This window comes from Macaca fascicularis, chromosome 8 (genome assembly GCF_037993035.2).
Source record: "Macaca fascicularis isolate 582-1 chromosome 8, T2T-MFA8v1.1".
Classification (NCBI taxonomy): domain Eukaryota; kingdom Metazoa; phylum Chordata; class Mammalia; order Primates; family Cercopithecidae; genus Macaca; species Macaca fascicularis.
In genome coordinates this window covers 34,097,334-34,118,751 of record NC_088382.1, presented here as the reverse complement: position 1 = coordinate 34,118,751, position 21,418 = coordinate 34,097,334, and the positions used below count along the sequence as shown (strand labels likewise).

General features: G+C 37.2%; 1 protein-coding gene across 1 annotated transcript in view; it reads left to right on the top strand.

Moving 5' to 3' along the window:
- Window positions 1-215: 215 nt before the first annotated feature.
- The window catches only part of TEX15 (testis expressed 15, meiosis and synapsis associated), a 74,264-nt gene continuing 53,061 nt past the window's right edge, over window positions 216-21,418 (top strand). The window contains exons 1-2 of the mRNA XM_065519039.2: window positions 216-295; window positions 11,710-11,857. Of these exons, the coding sequence (XP_065375111.1) occupies window positions 11,722-11,857 (136 nt within the window). The 5' untranslated portion in view covers window positions 216-295; window positions 11,710-11,721. The remainder of the gene's footprint in view (window positions 296-11,709; window positions 11,858-21,418) is intronic.

Genomic DNA, 21,418 nt, shown 5'->3' with positions numbered 1-21,418 from the left:
GAGGGAAAGAAGAGGGAGGAAGGGAAAGACATGAGAGAAGGAACTGAGATATGCAGAAAACAGACAGCTCCCTCCCCTAGAATGAAACAGGAGTGAAAGGGAGGCAGAAACCAGGAAGAAAAAAATGAATAGAGAGGACAATGAAGAGCTAATTATTGGGCAGGGGGAGCTTCTGATCATAATTCTCTACATGTTTCTGTTTTTATTTTTATTTTGTAGATATTCCCTTATCAGTTTTCATGTATGGACTGAGTAATGATCATAACTGTATGATGCTAGATACCATTGAAGAGCGGTAAGTATTTCAAATAATGGCTTTGTTACTGCTTTATTTATAACTTGTTGATTTCTTTTAACTACTTTACAATTGACTTATAAATAATTTGGCAATAAAGAAGATAGATGAAGAGTGTCTTTTATCACACTTTGGAATACTTTAAAGTATGTAAATATTTATTCTTGATGATAATACTTATTGGGTACTGTCTTAATCTACTCGGGCCACTACAACATAATATAAACTGGGTAACTCATAAACAACATAAATATATTTTTCACAGTTCTGGAAGCAGAGAAGTCCAAGATGAAGGTGCTGGCAGATTCAGTGTCTGGGATGATGGGTGCTTTCTCATACCTGGTGCATTTTCATTGTGTTTTTGCATGGTGAAATTAAAGACCCTTGAGGGTCTTTAATAAGTATGCTAATCCCATTCATGAGGGGTCTGTTCTCAAGACTTAATCATCTCCAGAGGCCTCACCTCTTAATACCATCACTCTGATGTTTAGGCTTCAACGTGTGAGTGTCGGGGGGCACGAGCATTCAGACCATAGCAGGTATTTATTTTGTAAGGAAGTATACTTTGTGCTGGAGATAGAAAAATGGGTAAATTGTAGTACAGTACAGAATATGATCCCGTACATAATTGACCTTAATTTAGGGTAAGTATTGAAACTTTCAATAATAATTTGAATAATAAAAATGAATAATTTTATTTGAATAATAGTAAATTTTCAATAATAATTTGAAAGTCAAGCCAATATGCAAATATTGCTTAGAACATTTGTGGTATTCAAGGTTTGGAATTACTTTTTGAACCAATACATAAGCAGGGCAAGAAAATGAGGCCCAGCTTAGTGGCTCATGCCAGTAATCCCAGCACTTTGAGAGGCAGAGGCAGGAGGATTGCTTGAGGTGAGGAGTTTGAGACCAGCCCGTGCAACATAGCGAGACCTTATCTTTCAAAAAATGAAATAAAAATTAGCCTGGTGAGGAGGCATGTGCTTGCAATCCTAGCTCCTTAGGAGGCTGAGGCAGAAGGATCGCTCGAGCCCAGGAATTCAAGGTTACAATGAACTGTAATTGTACCACTGCACTCCAGCCTGGGTGAGATATCAGAGTGAGATCTTGACTCTTAAAAGAGAGTTAATTGCTTTTTAGATTCTTAAAATTTTTATACTTTTAGTCAATAGTGGTATTGTCGCATTTAGTTACCCACATATTAATCTTATGGGTTTTAAATGATTTTTGGTTGATTCTAAAGATGAAATTCACTCTCAGAGGATGGGAATTGGACCCACTATTGGCATTTAAAAAGCAAAAATACTATAGTCATGGAAGGAAATACTCTAGGCAAAGAAATATTCCAAGTAATTGGAAAGGTAGAGGAGGAATTGGGACTGTTCAACGTACTGAGGGCATCTAACTTTTAAGGCATCGACTTGCATACAGTGTACAATTTCTTGCATACGCCTATATGTGGAACCACAGAGAAAATGTAGATAGAGCCTGAAAGTGGTAGGAAGAGGGGTAAGTGTTAGGAGGAGGCAAAACATTTTACAGTTTACAATACAGCTTTAAGCCTTACCGAAACACAAATGAGCAAAGTAAAGCTTAGGAGCAGACATCTAGTGAGTGGCAGAATCAGGACAAGAAACCTATGTCTGCTGACTTCTTGTACAGAATACTTTCTGTTATTTCATAAATCCTTTCACAATTTTTTTTTCAACCCGATTTTGTAAAGACAATTTGGAAGGGAAGTGAAAGGTTGGTTTGTTAAATCAAAAGGGTGTGAATTTCCTAGCCAGGTTATCTTTAGCTACTTGTCACTGGTTGACCCTGATAATTTAGATACCCTCCCACCACCCCCCTTACTTTAACTGGTCTCTGTGATCAGTTCTAGACTTTTTTGCATTGGGGGGAAAATTGCTTTCAGTCTTAGAGTCTTCAAAACAAATCTGGAAGAGGCTTTATTTGTTAGCACTTGATAATATATTTGTTGCTTTTATCCAGATACTAAGATTTTTATTCTCCCCAAATAGTTTAAATTACTACAGTTTTACTATAAATTTTTAAGGATTTAGAGATGTGTAGTGCAGTCTAATTGTGAGGCTTTCTTTTGATACTGCATATCTTTCTGAGGCAGTGGTCAATATGGGCACTGATTCTAAGAAGCACACAGGTTCTGCTTGTCTAAATCTTTTAAACTTAAGTAAAACAAATGTCAGCAGAATGGGGGCATTCTTTTTGGGAGTTATGTTGACTTTTTTTTTAATTGTGTGGTTCTGATAGTGAGCCCAGATAACTACTGGAATTATTATGTAGTTGCTATGAGCCTTTGTCTCTGGATCACACTAATGCCCTCTAAGGAAGTAGACTGAATAGATAGTTCATCTTCTCCAGCAGAATTTGTTAATGTCTTTCTAAAAGACTCAGATTTGACAGTGGCAAAGTAAACAAGATGAGTGAAAAGAAGTGAAAAATGGCCTAAGTCCTAATAGCCATTTTAAATAAAATTAAAAGCATGATAAAACTGCCATGCATTCTTTGCTCTTTTGCTTCTAGTTTTCTATTCATTTAATATAAAGAGGATGGAGATAACCCAGAAACACTCTTTTAAAATAACTTCTACCTCCTATGTATAAGATTGAGGGGAAATTTAAAAAAACTTTATGGGTCATTATTGTCTTGCATTTAGGCATTCCAGATGTTCCACTCTTCTCCCAAGTTCCAAGGTACCAATAGTCAAACTTCACATTAAAGGATTTGAGAAAAAATGAAAGATAGAACTTCACAAGTCACTGTGATGAAATTGAACTTTCTTTAAATGTGTGTGTGTGGCTGGGCATGGTGGCTCACACCTATAATCCCAGCACTTTGGGAGGCCGAAGTGAGTAGATCATGAGGTCAGGAGATTTAGATCATCCTGGCCAACATGGTGAAACCCTGTCTCTATGAAAATACAAAAAATTAGCCAGGTGTGGTGGCGGATGTCTGTAGTCCCAGCTACTTGGGAGGCTGAGGCAGGGGAATCGCTTGAACCCGGGAGGCAGAGGTTGCAGTGAGCCGAGATCGTACCACTGCACTCCAGCATGGGGACACAGTGAGACTCTGTCTGAAATTTAAAAAAAAAAAAAAAGTATGTGTTCAAAAAGTGTTGACATGTAAACCCTTGAATAATCTATACATTTACCTAATGGAATGTCACATAATGGCTTCATAGGTGTTGAGTCTGAGCTCCATTTAAAAAAACAACAACAACAAAAAAATAACTAATGCTTACCCATATGCTCCTGCCTTAATTGGTAGAGAAAGGTCAGCAACATTCTTTAAGTCCAATAAGAGGATTATTAATAGATGGATTTTACTGGTAACCTCTTAGGGGCATCCTCTGACCCTTCAACAAAGCTTGGTTTCAAACTTCGAGTCCATGAAAAGCAATGTGTTGTTTAACTTTACCCCTTTGGTACCACTATCACCAATTCAACAGACATTTGCTGATGGTCATTTTTTTTTGTTTGTTTCTGTTTTTTTGCGACGGAGTCTCACTCTGTCGCCCAGGCTAGAGTGCAGTGGCGCAATCTTGGCTCACTGTTGGCAGCCATTTTGTGCAAGGTTGACATCTAAGTCATTATACTACATATATTTTTTGATATGGGCCTTTTCCAGCTTACCATACAGATTATGCTCTTTTGATTATGCTCTTGCTGACTAAAGATCAGTTCAAACTAATCTATAGGAGATCTTCTAAAAATCCTCTGTCTTGGTGCATTTAGGCTGCTGTAACACAATACCATAAACTGGGTAACTTATAGACAACAGAAATTTCTTTGTCACAGTTCTGGAGACTGGGGAGTCCAAGATCAAGGTGCTGCCAGATTTGGTAGCTGGTGAGGGACTGCTTGCTGGTCCACAGACAGCTGTCTTTTCCCTGCTTCTTCACATGGTAGAAGCAGTGAGGGAGGTCTTTACAGTCTGTTTTGTAAGGGTACCTTCATGAAGGCACCACCTTTAATACCTAATCAGCTTCTAAAGGCCCCACCTCCCAATACCTTCACATTAGGCTTTTTCTTTATGTGCTTTTTTTTTTTTTTCTAACAGTTTGATAGTTTTAACTCTTATCTTTAGTCTTTGATCCATTTGCAGTTAATTTTTGTACATGGTTTAAAGTAAGAATCCAACTTCATTCTTTTGCACATGGATATCCAGTTTTCCGGCACTATTTGTTGCAGACTGTCCTTTCTCCCACTGAATGGTCTTGGCACCTTGTGGAACATCATTTCACATATATGTGAAGGTTTATCTTGGAACTCTTTTTCCTATTTTATTGTTCTTAGATGTCTGTCTTTATGCCTGTTCCAAGCTTTAAGAAATATGAGTTACGGAAATAGTGAACGAATTAATGATATATATAAATCATACAGGAAGCCAGGTATTATAAGTAAACGATAACACACACACACAAAAAAAAACAGGAGAATCAGAGTTGAGACTTAAGACTTTGGAATTATCAAATACAGCATTTTTTTAGAGACAGAGTTTTTTTTTTTCTTGCTACGTTGCTACGTTGCCCAGGCTGGAGTGCAGTCATAGCTCACTAGAGCTTTGAACTCATAGGCTCAAGCAATTCTACCACCACAACCTGCCACGTAGCAGGGAGTACAGGTGTAAACCATCACACTCAGTTTAAAGACAATATATTTTTAAAGAAATGAGAAAGGCTTTAAAATGTGAGAAGCAGATTTTTTTAAATAACCAAATATAACCCTTATTAATGGAAATAGTAATAATTAAAAACTCAATGGACTGGAAGCAGATTAGACCTAGCTGAAGAGAGTCAGTGAACCAGATGTTAGATATGAAGAAACATGATATTATTTTTAGATATGAAGGAGGGTTAAGAAACATGAAGAATAAAGGTAGAAATTTGAACATAGGTAAATAGATGTTCTATACTGAGGAAACAGAATGATGTCACAGCAATATTTAACAATAAAGTTTCTGAGAATTTCACATAATTGTTGAAAGATACCAAAAGTTAGATATAAGAAGTTCATCAAATACTTAGCCTAGAACATCATGATGAAAATGCAGGACATAAGAGACAAAGATACTAAATGCTGCCAGAGGAAAAGATTACTCATAAATGAATGACAATTATATTGGAGGTGATAACATCTTCAGAGTGCTGAGAGAAAGTAGCAGTCATTCTAGAATTTGTACCCAGGAAAATTAAGCCTGATGGCAGCATGTCTACTAAAAAATAGAATTTATCATATTAAACTGTAAAAGATTTAAAACATTCCCTTTAAAATCAAGGGCAAGATCAAGATACCTGCCATTATCACTTATATTCAACATTGCACTAGGTACAAGAAATAAATAGCATAAGAATCAGATGGGAAGACACAAAACCATAAGTCATTATACAGTCCATTATTCATAGAGGATATGGCTGTTAATGAAGATAAATTATTAGAATTAATAAGAGCTTAACAAGGTTGCTGGGTAGTTTTGGAGAGTCATTTGCCTAGTGATTGAGTGCATTCACTCTGGTGCCACACTGCCTAGCTTTGAATTCCAGATTCCACCCTTCCTAGCTTTGTGTCCTTGGACATACTATTTAACTTCCCTGCACTTTTGTTTTCTAATTTAAAATAAGGGTATCTGATAGGGATATTGTGAAGATTAAATGGATCAGTATATATCTAAAGCACTTAGAAAAGTGTCTGGTACCTGGTAAGTGTTATATATGTGTTAGCCATTTTTATTATCATTATCAACATCATTTTAAACATAGTAGTGAATAAAATAACTTTTAAAGATACTGTATATAGTAACATAAAAATTATAAAGTACTTTAGATTAAATACTTTAAAAGAAGTGTAAAAACTCTCAGGGAAAAAAGTTATAAAACTTTTTGAAAGACATTAATGACCTGAATACCATGTTCACAGATAGGAAAGCTAATATAACAACATGACTTATCTTAAGATTGATCACGAGGTTCAGTGAAGTTCCAGTTAAAACCTAAACAAAATTTATTCTTAGATAGGCCTAATTTAAAATGTGTATGTAAGTGCAAAGAGGCTGTGGAAGAACAAGATTTGTTTTGTTTTTTTTTTTCTTTCAGTTTTGCTAAAGCATGTATCAAGATTTGTTACAATATGGTGTTGATGCATGAATACAGAAAGACACTGATGAAACAGAGCACAGAGCCCAGAATTCATACATATGTAGAAAATGGGTTTATGTCAGAGATGGCATTACAGATAAGTAGGAATAGGAAAGGTTGTTTAAAAAAAATGCTAGCAGTTTGATATTCACATGGAAAACTTGAACTTTTATTTTTTTACCATAGACAAAAAATGAATTTGAGGCATAGTAAATACTTAAAAGTAAAAGACACAACTATGAAAGTTTTAGAAGAAAATATATGGGATATCTTTATGATCTTGGGAAGAGGTATATCTTTTTTCTTTTTTTGGAAACAGAGTCTTGCTCTGTCGCCCAGGCTGGAGTGCAGTGACGCAATCTCCGCTTACTGCAAGCTCCGCCACCCGGGTTCGCGCCATTCTCTTGCCTCAGTCTCCTGAGTAGCTGGGGCTACAGGCCCCTGCCACCACGCCCGGCTAATTTTTTGTAGTTTTAGTAGAGATGGGGTTTCACCGTGTTACCCAGGATGGTCTCAATCTCCTGACCTCGTCATCCACCCACCTCAGCCTCCCAAAGTGCTGGGATTACAGGCGTGAACCACTGTGCCCAGCTTGGGGAGAAGTATTTCTTAAAGTTGATCAAAAGCAAAAATGAAAGCACAAAATATAAATAAAAATATTCATATTTGGGACTAAAATTAAACATACCTCTTTTAGAAAATGAAAATACAACTTTTAAAAGTGGGGGGAATTATTTGCAATAAATATAATTAGCAAAAAAGATAATATCTCATATAAAGATTTCTTGCAAATACATAGACTAAACTGATAGAAAAGTGGGTAAAAAGCTTGAATGAGTATTTCCCAGATGTGGAAACATGACCAATATATATACTCAGTACATGATCATTCTCAAAAATTGGGGGCTGGATTCAGTGGCTCACGCCCACAGGCACTTTGGGAGAATGAGGCGGGCAGATCACTTGAGGTCAGGAAGCTGAGACCAGCCTGGCCAACATAGTGAAACCTTGTCTCTACAAAAATTAGCAACGCGTGGTGGCACGCGCCCATAGTCCCAGCTACTAGGGAGGCTGAGCCAGGAGAATCGCTTGAACCCAGGAGGCAGAGTTTGTAGTGCACTGAGATCATGCCACTTTACTCCAGCCTAGGTGACAGAGCAAGACACTGTCCAAAAAAAAAAGGGGTGAGGGGAGAGAAAATGCAAACTAACCACAATTAGTTATCATTTGCTCCTGTCAGGTTGGCAGAAAGTAAAGACTACCAACATGAAGCGTTGATGAGAATATGGAGAAACTGGAACTCTTAGATATTCCTGGTGATGATGTGTAATAAAAGATTGAGAAATTAGCCAAGCACAGTTGGCATATGCCTGTAATCCTAGCTACTTAGTCATTTGGGAGGCTGAGGCATGAGGATCAAAAATCTGTGTGCAGTTAGCTGGCATCTTCCCATGACGGCGCTCTCACTCACCCCACACAGTGCAATGAGGACAAACCAGAATTCCCCATGTCATAATTGATCGCTTGAGCTCAGGAATTTGAGACCAGCCTGGGCAACACTAGTGAGACCTAGTCTCAAAGGGAAAAAAAAAGGTTCAGAAATGAGACTATACAAAAATTAGTTTTTCTATGTGAGGAATCTTCCTCACATAGAAACAAACAAAATTAAAAGGCAAAAATATTAAAATACATATGACAGACAAAACTAATTTGTATATGGAGTCCTTATAAATCATTAACTAGAATACTATCTTCTCTGTGGGAAAAAAAAGGACAAAAAGATAAGAACGAGTGATTCACAGAAAAAACAAAATAGCTCAATGTCACTGATAATGAATTAAATGCTAACTAAAACCACAAGTTTCTATTTTTATTTGCCATGTTTTCAAAGATTAAGTTTGATGAAATACTAAAAAATAAAAATGGAAAGAATATTTTCTTTAAAGCAAAAATTAGTAAATAATAAAGGCTAGATACAGAAAGGTGAGTTACTAAGAAACCAAGAAAATCAGGATTATGAAGTCATAGAAGTCTGGCAAGCTGTGTTATTTCGAGAACAGAGTGGTCAAGAGTATCAAACAGAGAGAGGCCAAGTAAGTCATGAGCCACAAATGACTGATGTGGATAATCATTGATGACTTTGAAGATCACTGTTTAGGTGGAGTAATGGAAGTAGAAATCAAAGTAGATTGAGGAGGGAGTGTGAAGTGAGCTAGAAAATGGCAAATTTTTGCATTTCTGAGATGAACTCAGCTGATTTGTGATGTATTATCATTTTTATTTAACTTTTGTTTGAATTTCTACTGATTTAATTTCCTCCTAATAATAACAGGATTATTCATTGTTTTTGTTTCTTCTTGAATCAATTTTGGCAGCTTTTTTCCTAAGAATTATTTTCTGTAATATCTAAATGTATTGGCCTAAAGTTGTTCATAACATACATTCTCTTAAAACCTATATAAATAGGTGTTTAAATTATTAGCAAACACTTGTCTTTGGTTCCTTTGTTCTTTAGTTATTTTGAATATCTGTTAAAGTATATGGTATATACTTTATATATATTATATATTTTATATATATACTTTATGTATATTGCCATGTACATTAACTATTCATGAATGATTTATAATTGATTTCTTTTTCTATCTAGAATAGCCCAGGACTCCAGAAGACAGTCGCAGCATGAATCCTCAGAATTCAAACTTCCTTATTTTACTTTTATATATATGTATATAAATAATAAATATATATATAATCATAGGACTATTTCATATGATATAATTTGTAATATGTAACATATAAATATAAAGGTTATAGGTCTGTGATACATGAGCATAAAGAAATATATATCAAAGGTCTAATATCCCACCCATAAAAAACCCAAACAAACAAAAAAAAATACATGAAGTTATCACTTTAACATGGTTGAAGTTAAAGAGACGTTATTCCTGCTTAAAAGATAATAACTGAAAAATTGCTGAGCACAACTTATTTAATGAAGGATGTTGAACACCGTTGTGTCCTGATTATTCATCTTTCATTAGTTGTAAACTTAGCTTTTTGTGGCAAAGTATTATCCTAAGTAAGCCCTGAGGAACAGAAGTGAACTTCATAAATCTTTCCTTTATTAGTAAATTATGCTAGAGAAACCCTATAGCTGAAATCATCGAGCTTTCTTGAATATGTAATTTTTTTTTTTCTTTGAGCCAGAGTCTCACACTGTTGTCCAGGCTGGAGTACAATGGTGCGATCTCGGCTTGCCGCAGCGTCTGCCTCCTGGGTTCAAGTGATTCTCCTGCCTCAGCCTCCAGAGTAGCTGGGATTACAGGTGCACACCACCACACCCGGCTAATTTTTTGTACTTTTAGTAGAGACGGGGTTTCACTATGTTGGCCAGACTGGTCTCAAACTCCTGACCTCGTAATCCACCCACCTCAACCTCCCAAACCGAATATGTAATTTAACTGTAGTTAAGGGCAGTTTTGAAGATTGTGCTTTGAGGATTGTCCCAGCACTTGGCTGTTCAAGTAAAGTATATTCAACTGATTGTTCTTTACCTTTATGTGCTGTTGTTACAGATCATGACTAATTGAAGAGATTTTTATTGCATAAGGCATTCTAAACTATTTTCCATTCTTCCCCTTACTAAACTGTGAGGTGAACATGGCAGCCTTGACAAGTATCTCTAGAGCTGGTGCATCTTAGGAGTATTCTTGTTAGAAAACAGTACTCCACTAGTGTCTTTGTGGCTGAATGAAAGAAGGGCTGCCTGGCTTCTCTTTTTTTCTAGAGGTCTTTTTCATTCCCTGATCCATGTTTGATTGGGAGATTGCAAGATCACCTTTCATAAAGAACAGGAGGGCATTAAGAGGGACATCCTTGTGAACCTTCTTAGAACCTTATCCTTTGTGATCCTTCTGTAGAATTTTGGCATCTTTTAATTTGGATTGTGATCTAATGTTTGAACTAAGCCGTTGATAGGTGTCAGGAGGGCCATCAACCATCTTATGAAATGGTATGAAAAATACCTGCTTATATATATTTCCTTGTGTGTATACTCCATAGCTGTCTTTTGAAATCCAGTTTGAGTTCTACTTAAAGAGGTTAAGAATCAATATTTGGCAGGGGATGGAGGTTGCAGGGAAGTTTGGGGAGAGAGAGAAAGGAGAGGGAAAAAGGAAGGGAGGAATATTTTTGATATTTCTGGTATAGCAATATATGATGTTGTGTCAAGCATTTATAGAATGATACTATGCAGCAGTAGTCAATAAGCAATTGGCTGTTGTTGGCCATCAACTGTAGGAATAGTCAGCAATAGTTGGTTTACAGCTTTTTGAAGTTTCTTCTGAAACCAGAGATTTTGATTTAAAGAGAGTATCATTTTTGTCACAGAAATGTATAGGAAAAAAATGCTTTCTGAAAATGGAATATTTGAGCTGGGCATGGTGGCTCACGCCTGTAATTCCAACACTTTGGGATTCCGAGGCAGGAGGATCACTTGAGCCCAGGAGTTCAAAACCAGCCTGGGCAACACAGAGAAGACCCTGTCTCAAAAGAAACAAAGAAAGAAAAAATGTAGTATTTGGTAAGAATTTTACCAAATGTGTATAAAAATTGTTATGGCTGTAAGTTTTTGAGCTTTTCAGGAGCAGGGAGACTTTTGCTTACCTAATTGCAGTTACATGAATTACAAGGAAAAATGTGTTAGAAACAAAAATTCATATATATACATATGAAATATATATGTGAAATATATATATATGAATATATATATTGAGATAGAGTCTTGCTCTTTTGCCCAGGCTGGAGTGCAGTGGAGTGATCTCAGCTCGATGCATCCTCCACCTCCTGGGTTCAAGCTGTTCTCATGCCTCAGTCTCCCAAGTAGCTGGAATTACAGGCATGTGCCACCACGCCCAGCTGATTTTTTTGTGTTTTTAGTAGAGACGGGGTTTCACCATGTTGGCCAGGCTGGTCTCAAACTCCTAATGTCAAGTGATCTGCCCACCTCAGCCTCTCAAAGTGCTGGAATTACAGGTGTGAGTCACTGTGCCCAGCTGATATTTTTGATATACAAAAACCAAAGTTGTAAACTCATTTTCTTTTTTGGGTAACTGGCAAATTGAGATGGAAACTTTCTGATAGTTGACTAAGAACATTTTACTATTTACTTTTGTTGAACTTTTAAATGATTGTACTGCCATTGCCTTTTATGTATTTATTGACCGTTTGCTTAATAACCTTGGGTTGATTTTAGGCCACCAACAAAATGGAAATGAAAGAAACTGCTAAACAGAATACACTGTGGCAAATGAGCTCAACTAGCGAACCCATGTTAAATACTCGTGAAGTCAATCCTTTGAAGAAATTCACCATTCCTAAGATCAGGAGGACAGCTGAGAAAGGTAGTATTTCTGTGGAAGTTGGGAACTTTTTTAGTAACTATTACTGTATTTCTCTGATTCTTATTTTATGTTCATCTTTTATTTTGACTCTATATAAAATTAGATTAATTCAGGTCTCTAATTCCTTAAACATACATGTACTTATGTTTCCACACAAAATAGAATAGATGCATGTTCTGCATCCTTCCCACAAAGTACACCTAAAATCCCTGGACATTTTTATAAAACAAATATGAGAAGACTTTCAAAACTGGAGAACACACACCAACTAGAGAATCTGGAACTCAGGGAATGACATAGCAGTAAGTTCCCTGGATTTTCTTTTTGTTTCCTCCATATCTCAGACTGGATGCCCCCAACAAGAGAAATGCCGCCTGGTGCAGACCTCCCCCAGAAGCCCCAAGTAAAACTTCTTCTTTCTTGCCAGTGGACTAATAAAGGGGCAGCCTAGAAAGTTGGAAACCTGTTTGACATTAAATATACCCCTCCCGTTTCCCACTGGGGTGATGTCAAAGGAAGTTGAGTGGGGATCCTGGACTCTGACCCCCTACCCAGCAGGAACAAGGTACCCCTTTCCTTCCCTATGATGCCAGTGGTGATCCAAGTAGGATCACACAGCCATAACGCATTCTCTTCCCTGCCATCATCCTGCTCCTGCAATGTCAGTTGATATCTACCCCTGCTTTGTGGTGATGAGTTGCCCTTTCCACAAGGGTTAGAGTCAGTGAACAAAGTGGAGAGCCTAGACCTCCACCACATCCAGCAGTAACAAGGCCTCCTTCCACAGTGTTGGTGGAGGATAAGTGGGGACCATGGACTTCCAGCCCTTTCCAGTGGTAACAGGATACTCCCCAGCGTGTAAATGGAAGCCCTGTGGAAAGCCAGAACTTCACCTCTGCATAGTAGTAGGGTCAGTGCTCCCCTTTCCCTGCCAGCCATTGTTCCTGCCAGCATAGTTTTAGTAAAGTCTTGCTGAAGTGCAAGATTATATATAATCCAGAGTCTCATAAAAATGCCCCAGTTGACCAGGATATAATAAAAATCGCTCATCTTAACACACACCAAGAAAATCTCAACTTGAATGAGAAAAGATAACAAATGCCAACATCAAGATTGACACAGGTGTTGGAACTATAATTAACTGAGAGACTTTTAAAGCAGCTACCATAAAGATATTTGGACAAGCAGTTACAGACACTTTTGAAACAAACGAACAGCTAGAAAATCTCATCAAAGAAATGAAATATGTAATAATCGAATAGAAGACTTGGAACTGATAATTTAATTAAAATAAAAACTCAGGCAAAAACTAATAGAACTACAAGGAGAAACAGAGAAATCTACTATTATAGTTGGAAATACCCCATTGTCAGAAATGGGCATATTGCCAACAGACAGAAAATCACTAAGGACATAGCTCAGCAACACCATCAATCAACTTGATACAATAGACATCTGTAGACTATTCCATTCAACAGTAGTATGTTAGACATTCTTCTCAAGCACACCCAAGACTCACCAAGATAGACCGTACCTTGGCCATAATACACATGTTAAGAGATTTGAAATAGTAGAAATCATAGTCACCTCTCAGACCATGTATTAATCCATTTTCACACTACTGATAAAGATATACTAGTGACTGGGCAATTTACAAAAGAAAGAGGTTTATAATGGACTTATAGTTCCACGTGGCTGGGGAAGCCTCATAATCATGGCAGAAGACAAGGAGAAGCAAGTCACATCTTACATGAATGGCAGCAGGCAAAGAGAGAGCTTGTGCAGGGAAACTCCTGTTTTTAAAACCATTAGATCTCATGAGACCAGTTCACTATCACGAGAATAGCGCAGGAAAGACCTGCCCCCATAATCCAGTCGTCTCCCACTGGATCCCTCCCACAACACATGGGAATTATGGGAGCTACAAGATGAGATTTGATTGGGGACACAGAGCCAAACCATATCAGACCACAGTGGAATTAAGATGATCAAGTAGGGGGCACTAGATATAAATAACCCAAAGATAGCTGGAAAATACCCAAATTCTTTGAGATTAAACAGCACACTTCTAAATAATAAATGCATCAAAGGAAAAATCTCAAGAGAAATGTTAAAATACTTTGAACTAAATGAAAAGGAAAACAAAATTTGTAGGATGAAGCAAAAGCAGTACTTAGGAAGAAATTTATAGCATTGAATGCATATATTAGAAAACAAGAAATATCTAAAATCAGTAATTTAAGTTTACACCTTAGGAAACTAGAAAAAAGAGGACAAATTAAATCCAAAATAAGCAGAAGAAAAGAAATAATAAAAATTAGAGCAGAAATGAATGAAATTAAAAACAGGAAATTAATAGAAAAAAATCAACAAAGTAAAAATCTGTATCTTTGAAAAGATCAGTAAAGTTGATAAGCCTCTAGCCAGGATAACTAAGAAAAAAAGGGGCACAAATTACTGATATCAGAAATCAAAACATCACTACAGATCCTATGGACATTAAAAGGGTAAGGGATACTATGAACAACTCTAGGCCCATAAATTTGGTAACCTAGATGAAATGTACCAATTCCTTGAAAGACAGTATCTGCAAAAAGTTACACAAGAAGAAATATATGATCTGAATAGGCCTAAATCTATGTATTAAACAAATTGAATCAATAACTAATAACCTTCCAAAACAACACTAGGACCAGATAGGTTCACTGGTGAGTGCTACTAGATATTTAAGGAAGAAGTTATACCAATTCTCTACAATCTCTTTCAGAAGATACAAGTAGAAGGAATACTTTCTGACTCATGCTTTTAGAGGAGCATTATTTTAATACCAAAACAAGATAAAGAACTTAGAAGAAAACTACAGAGCCAAGAAAAGCTCAACATCATTGATCATTAGAAAATGCAAATCAAAACCACAATGAGATACCATCTCACGCCAGTCAGAATGGAAGTTATTGAAAAGTCAAGAAATGATAGGTGCTGGTGAGGCTGTGTATAAATAGGAATGTTTTTACACTGTTGGTCACTGTGGCTCATGCCCTGAGGCTAGGAGTTTGAGACTAGCCTGTGCAACATAGCAAGGCCCTGCCTCTAGAAAAATAAAAATAAAAATCACCCTATGTGGTGCATGCCTGTAGTCCTAGCTACTTGGGAAGCTGAGGTGGGAGGAACGCTTGATCCCAAGAATCAAGCAGAAATGTAAATGTAAATTAGTTCAACCATTGTGGAAGACAGTGTGGCAATTCCTCAAGAATCTAGTACCAGAAATACCATTTGACCCAGCAATCCCATTACTGGGTATATACCCAAAGCCTGAATCATTCTACTGTAAAGACACATGCACACATATGTTTATTGCAGCAATATTTTCAGAAACAGAGACATGGAACCAACCCAAATGCTCATCAGTGATATAGACTGGATAAAGAAAATGTGGTATATGTACATCATGGAATACTGTGCGGCCATAAAAAGGAATGAGATCATGTCCTTTGCAGAGACATGGGTGAAGCTGGAAGCCATCATCCTCTGCAAGTACAGGAACAGAAAACCAAACACCACATGTTCTCACTCATACGTGGATGTTGAACAATGAGAACACATGGACACAGGGAGGGAAATAACACACACCGGGATCTGTTGGCGGGTGGGAGTCAAGGGGAGGAAACCTAGATGACAGAGGTCAATAGGTGCAGCAAACCACCATGGCACACATATATCTATGTAACAAACCTGCATATTCTGCACGTATATCCCAGAACTTAAAGTAAAATAAAACATTTTTTAATAAAGAAAATACTGAGAAGGAATAGCCAGGAATTGTTACCTCCTGGATATTCAGCTATGGTCTCTGAATCCATAGGGTGAGAGTTGGTTAAATTTAAAGAGCTGCCTACACTTACCATCTAAGTTCAGCATTATTTAGGAAGCTGAAGCAGGAGGATGGCTTAAGCCCAGGAGTTCAAGGCTGCAGTGAGCTATGATCACAGCACTGTACTCCACTCTGGATGACAGAGTGAGACCCTATCTCTTTAAAAAAAAAAAAAAAAGAGAGAGAGAGAGAAATAAAATTGACATTAAAAAAATAATAATAAAATTGACATTAAAAAAAAAAACTACACTGCAAGTCATGGTGGCTTATACCTGTAATCCCAGCACTTTGGAAGGCCAAGGTGGGAGAATTGTTTGAGCCCAGGAGTTTGACATCAGCTTGGCAACATGGAAAAATCCCATCTCTACAAAAAATACAAGAATTATCCAGGCATGGTGACATGTGCCTGTGGTGCCAGCTACTCAGGAGGCTGAGGTGGGAAGATCACTTGAGCCTGGGAGGTCAAGTCTGCAGTGAGCCGTAATTGTGCCACTGTGCCACTGCACTCCAACGTGGGCAACAGAGCGAGACCCTGTCTGGAAAAAAAATAAAAACCACAGACAAATATCACTCATGGAGATAGATGCAGAATTTTTCAGCCAAGTATCAGCAAATCAAATTCAATAATGTAAAGAATTTTATAGCTGGGCATATGCCTGTAATCTGCACTTTGGGAGGCTAAAGTGGGAGGATCACTTGAGGTTAGGAGTTTGAGACCAGCCTGTGCAACACAGCAAGGCCCTGTCTCTCAAAAAAAAATTTTAAATCAGCCTGGTGTGCACACCTGTAGTCCTAGCTACTTGAGAAACTGAGGTGGGAGGATCGCTTGATCCCTGAAGGTTGAGGCTGCAGTAAACCGTAATCACACTTCTGCACTGCAGCCTGGGCAAGACTGTCTTTAAGAAAGAATTTCACACCAGTACCAACTGGAATATATCCCAGGTATGTAAGGCTGGTCCACCATTTGAAAGTCAATTAATGTAATCCATCATCTAAAGAGGAAAAATCATATGATCATATCAATAGATGCAAAAAAAAAAAAAAAAAAGCATTTGACAAAATCTAACACCCATTCATGTTAAAAAGCTCTCAGTAAACTAGGAATAAAGAGGAATTTCCTCAACTTGATTTTTTTTAAATCTACAAAAAGCCTTCAGCTAACTTAACAGTGAAAAATTTAAAGCTTTCACACTAAGATCAAGGCAAGGATGTCTGTCACCACTGCTTCTCAACATTGTACTGGAAGTACTAGCTAACGCAGTAGGACAAGAAAAGGAAATAAAGAAATAAAAGGTATACATATTGGGAAAGAAAAAAGAAAACTGTACTTTCTTACAGATGACATGATCATATCTATTGAAAAATCAAAACCCTCCTGGAACTCATAAGCGATTATGGGGGAAGTTGTAAGATAAAGGTTAATATATGATATTGCTTTTTTATATACCAGCAATGAACAAGTAGAATTTGAAATTTAAAACATACCATTTATATTAGCACCAAAAAAATGAAATACCTAGGTTTAAATCTAACCAAATACGTACAAAGTCTATATGAGGAAAACTACAAAACTGGTGAAAAAAGTCAACCCAATAGAGAGATTTCACGTTTATGAATAGGAAAAGTTGGTATTATCAATATACCAGTTTTTCCCAACTTGATTTACAGATTCATTGTCACCCAAATCAAAATCTCAACAAGTTATTTTGTGCATACCAACAAACTGATTCTAAAGTTTATATGGCACACAGTTTCTGATATGGAAGGAACAAATTTTAAGGTCTCTTGCAGAACGGGTTGACTGTGATTAATAATTGTGTATTTCAAAATTAAGTATTCAAGGCAATACAGAAAATAAATATTCAAGGCAATGGATGTGTTAGCTTGATTTAATCATCCTGTGTTATATGCATATAATATCACATTGTACCTCCTGAATGTATACAATTACAACTTTTCAATTTGCAATAAAATAAACATTAAAATTAAGTTTATATGGAGAGGCAAAAGACTAAGAATACACAACTCAACACTGAAAAACAACAGAGGACTGACACTACTTTACTTCAAGACATACTATAAAGCTACAGTAATTAAGGCAGGGTGGTGTTGGTAAAAAAAAAAAAAAAAAACCAGACAAATCAAGCAATGGAACAGAATAGAGAGCCCAGAAATAGAGCCACATGAATATAAACTGATCTTTGACAAAGAAGAGGCAGGAAAATAGAACAAAGTCTTTTCAACAAATATTGCTGAAGCAACTGGACACCCACATGCAGAAAAGGGAATCTAGACACAGACATTAACATCCTGCACAAAAATTAATTCAAAATATTCCACAGACCTAAATGTAAAACACAAAACTATACAAATTACAGAAGATAACATATGAGAGTATCTAGATGATGTTGGGGTTGGCAGTGACTTTAGCTGCAATACCAAAGATGTAGTTTGTGAAAGAAAGGACTGAATAGCTAGACTTTATTCTCTTGACAGTGTCTTTTGCAGAACAGAAATTTTTAACTGTAATAAAGAGAAAATATTTGCAAAACACATTTCAGATAAGGAATTGCTATCCAAAATATATAAAAAAATTCTTGACAATAAAAAGGCAAACAAGTCCATTTAAAAAAGCAAAGAAGTCAATTTAAAAATGAGCCTGCCAGCTGAGGCAGGAGAATGGCGTGAATCCAGGAGGTGGAGCTTGCAATGAGCTGAAATCATACCACTGCATTCCAGCCTGGGCGAAAGAGCAAGACTCTGTCTCCAAAAAAAAAAAAAAAATTAGCCTGCCGGGCACGTTAGCTCATGCCTCACCCCAGCATTTTGAGAGGCTGAGGCAAGTGGATCACCTGAGGTCAGGAGTTTGAGACCAGCCAGGCCGACATGGAGAAACCCCGTCTCTACTAAAAATACAAAAATTAGCCAAGCGATGTGGTGGGCACCTGTAATTCCAGCTGCTCAGGAGACTGAGGCAGGAGAATCACTTGAACCCAGGAGGCGGAGGTTGCAGTGAGCCAAGATCACGCCACTGCACTCCAGCCTCACCACAAGAGCGAAACCCTGTCTCAAAAAAAAAAATCAAAAAATTCACGAGCCAAAGACTTTAGCATACACTTCACCAAAGAAGATACACAGTTGGCAAGTAAGCATATGATGAGATGTTTCACATCATATGTCATTAGGAAAATTCAAATTATAGTAGAAATACCTGTACACACCTATTAGAATGGCCCAAATCCAGAACGCTGATGATGTTAAATACTGGTGACAGTATGGGGCAGCAGAAACTCTGATCCATTGCTGGTGAGAATGCAAAATAACCACTTTGGAAGACAGTGCAGTGGTTTATTACAAAATTGAACATACTGTTACCATATGCTCCAGCAATTACACTTCTTGGCATTTACACAGATAGGTTAAAAGCCTGTGTTCACATAGAAACCTGCACACAGGTGTTTATAGCAGCTTTACTCATAATAGTTAACACTTGGAAGCAACCAAGATGTCCTTCTGTAGATGAACAGATAAAGTGGTACATCCAGACAATAGAATATTATTTAGCACTAAAAAAGAAATGAGCTATCAAGTCATGAAAAGAAATGGAAGAACCTTAAAAGCACATGTCGCCTTTTTAGATTGGCTGAGTGAATGCAGTCTGTCTAAAATATTTACATACCATATGTTTTCCATTCTGGAAAATGCAGACAGTAAAAAGATCAGTGGTTGTTAGGGTTTGGGACAGGGAAGAGGGATGAAAAGGCAGAGCACAGAGGACTTTTAGGGCATTGAAACTATGAGCCTGGGCAGTGTAGTGAAACCCCATCTCTACAAAAATTAGCCAGGCATGGTGGTGCACACACCTGGTGGCATAATCCTAGCTACTTGGGAGACTGAGATGGGAGGATCACTTGAGTCCAGGAGGTCGAGGCTGCAGTCAGCTGAGATTGCACCACTGCACTCCAGCCTGGGCGACAGAATGAGACCGTCTCAAAAAACAAAACAAAGGAAACTACTCTGTATGATACTACCATATTCTGTATGATACTGTGGATATTTGCTTTGACATTTTTTAAACCCATAGAATGTACAACACCAAAAGTGAACTCTAATGTAAACTGTTGACTCTGAGTGATAATGATGTATCAATGTAGGTTCATCAGTTGTAAAGAAAAAAATGTACCACTTTGGGGGAAGACGTTGATTGATAATGGAAGAGGCTGTGCATGTCAGAGGGCAAAGAGTATATGAGAAATCTTTGTACCTTCCTCTCAGATTTTGCTGTGAACCTAAAACTATTCTAAAAAGTCTGTGAAGTCTGGGTGTGGGGGCTCATGCCTGTAATCCCAGCACTTTGGGAGACCGAGGCGGGCGGATTGCTTGAGGTCGAGACCAGTCTGGCCAACATGGTGAAACTCCGTCTCTACTAAAAATACAAAATAATAATAATAATAATAACCGGGCGTGATGACTATTCAGGAGGCTGAGGCGGGGGAATTGCTTGAACCAGGGAGGTGGAGGTTGCAGTGAGCCAAGATTGCGCCACTGACTGCACTTCAGCCTGGGTGACAGCAAGACTCTGTCTCAAAAAAAAAAAAAAAAAAAAAAAAAGTCTGTGAGAAAAAAAATACTCAGTGTGTTCAAGAGAAGAATAGAGATACTCTTCTGTTTCTCTTCTTCTAAGAATAGAAATTACTTAGCCTGAACAACACAGAGAAAATAGAAAAATGAACAGAACCCAAGAGACTTGTGGAACAATAACAAAAGATCTAACATCTTTGTCCTAGTGCCAGAAGGAGAGGAGAAAGAGTGTGGGGCTGAAAAATTATTCTAGGAAATATTGGCTAGAAATTTCCCAAACTTGGCAAAAGGCATAAACCTATACATTCAAGAAGCTGAAAAACCCCAAACATACAACCCCCCAAAAATTCATGCCAATGCACATCGTAATAAAACTGTAAAAGCTAAGAACAGAGAAAAAATCTTGAAAGCAACTAGAAAGAAACCACATTATTTATAGGGGAAAAATTATTTGACAAAATATGTCTTATTAGAAACCATGGAGTCTGGGGGAAGTAACACCGCATTTTTCAAATGCAAGAAATAACTTTGAACCCAGAGTTCTGTACCCATCAAAAATATCTTTCAAATATGGAGGTAAAACACATATTCTCAGATAAAGCAAAGCTAAGAATTTTTCATCAGCACACATACCCTTAAAGAATAGCTGAAAGAATTTCTCCAAACAGAAGCTAGTAAAAGAAGGAAACTGGGAACGTTAGGAATGAAGGAAGAAAAAAAGCTTAAACATGTGGGTAAATATAATAGATCATCCTTCTCTTGAGTTTTCCTAGTTATGTTTGACAGTTGTAGCACAAATTACAACATTCTTTGATGTGGTTCTCGGTGTATATAGAGGAGGTATTTCAGGTAATTATAACGTGAGATGTTACTATTAGAAGGAACTAAATGAATGGTGTATGAGATCTCTCTGCATTATCTTTTACAAGTGAATCTAAGTATCTCAGAATTAAATTGTTTTAAACAATATAGGCAGATCAAAATGAAATTTTAAAACTGTTCAGGCAACCCACAGGAAGGCAGGAAAAATGAAATAGAAAATCAAACAGAAGGAAAAACAGAAAATAAATAATTAAATCATAGGCTTAAGCCCTAACATATCATTACTT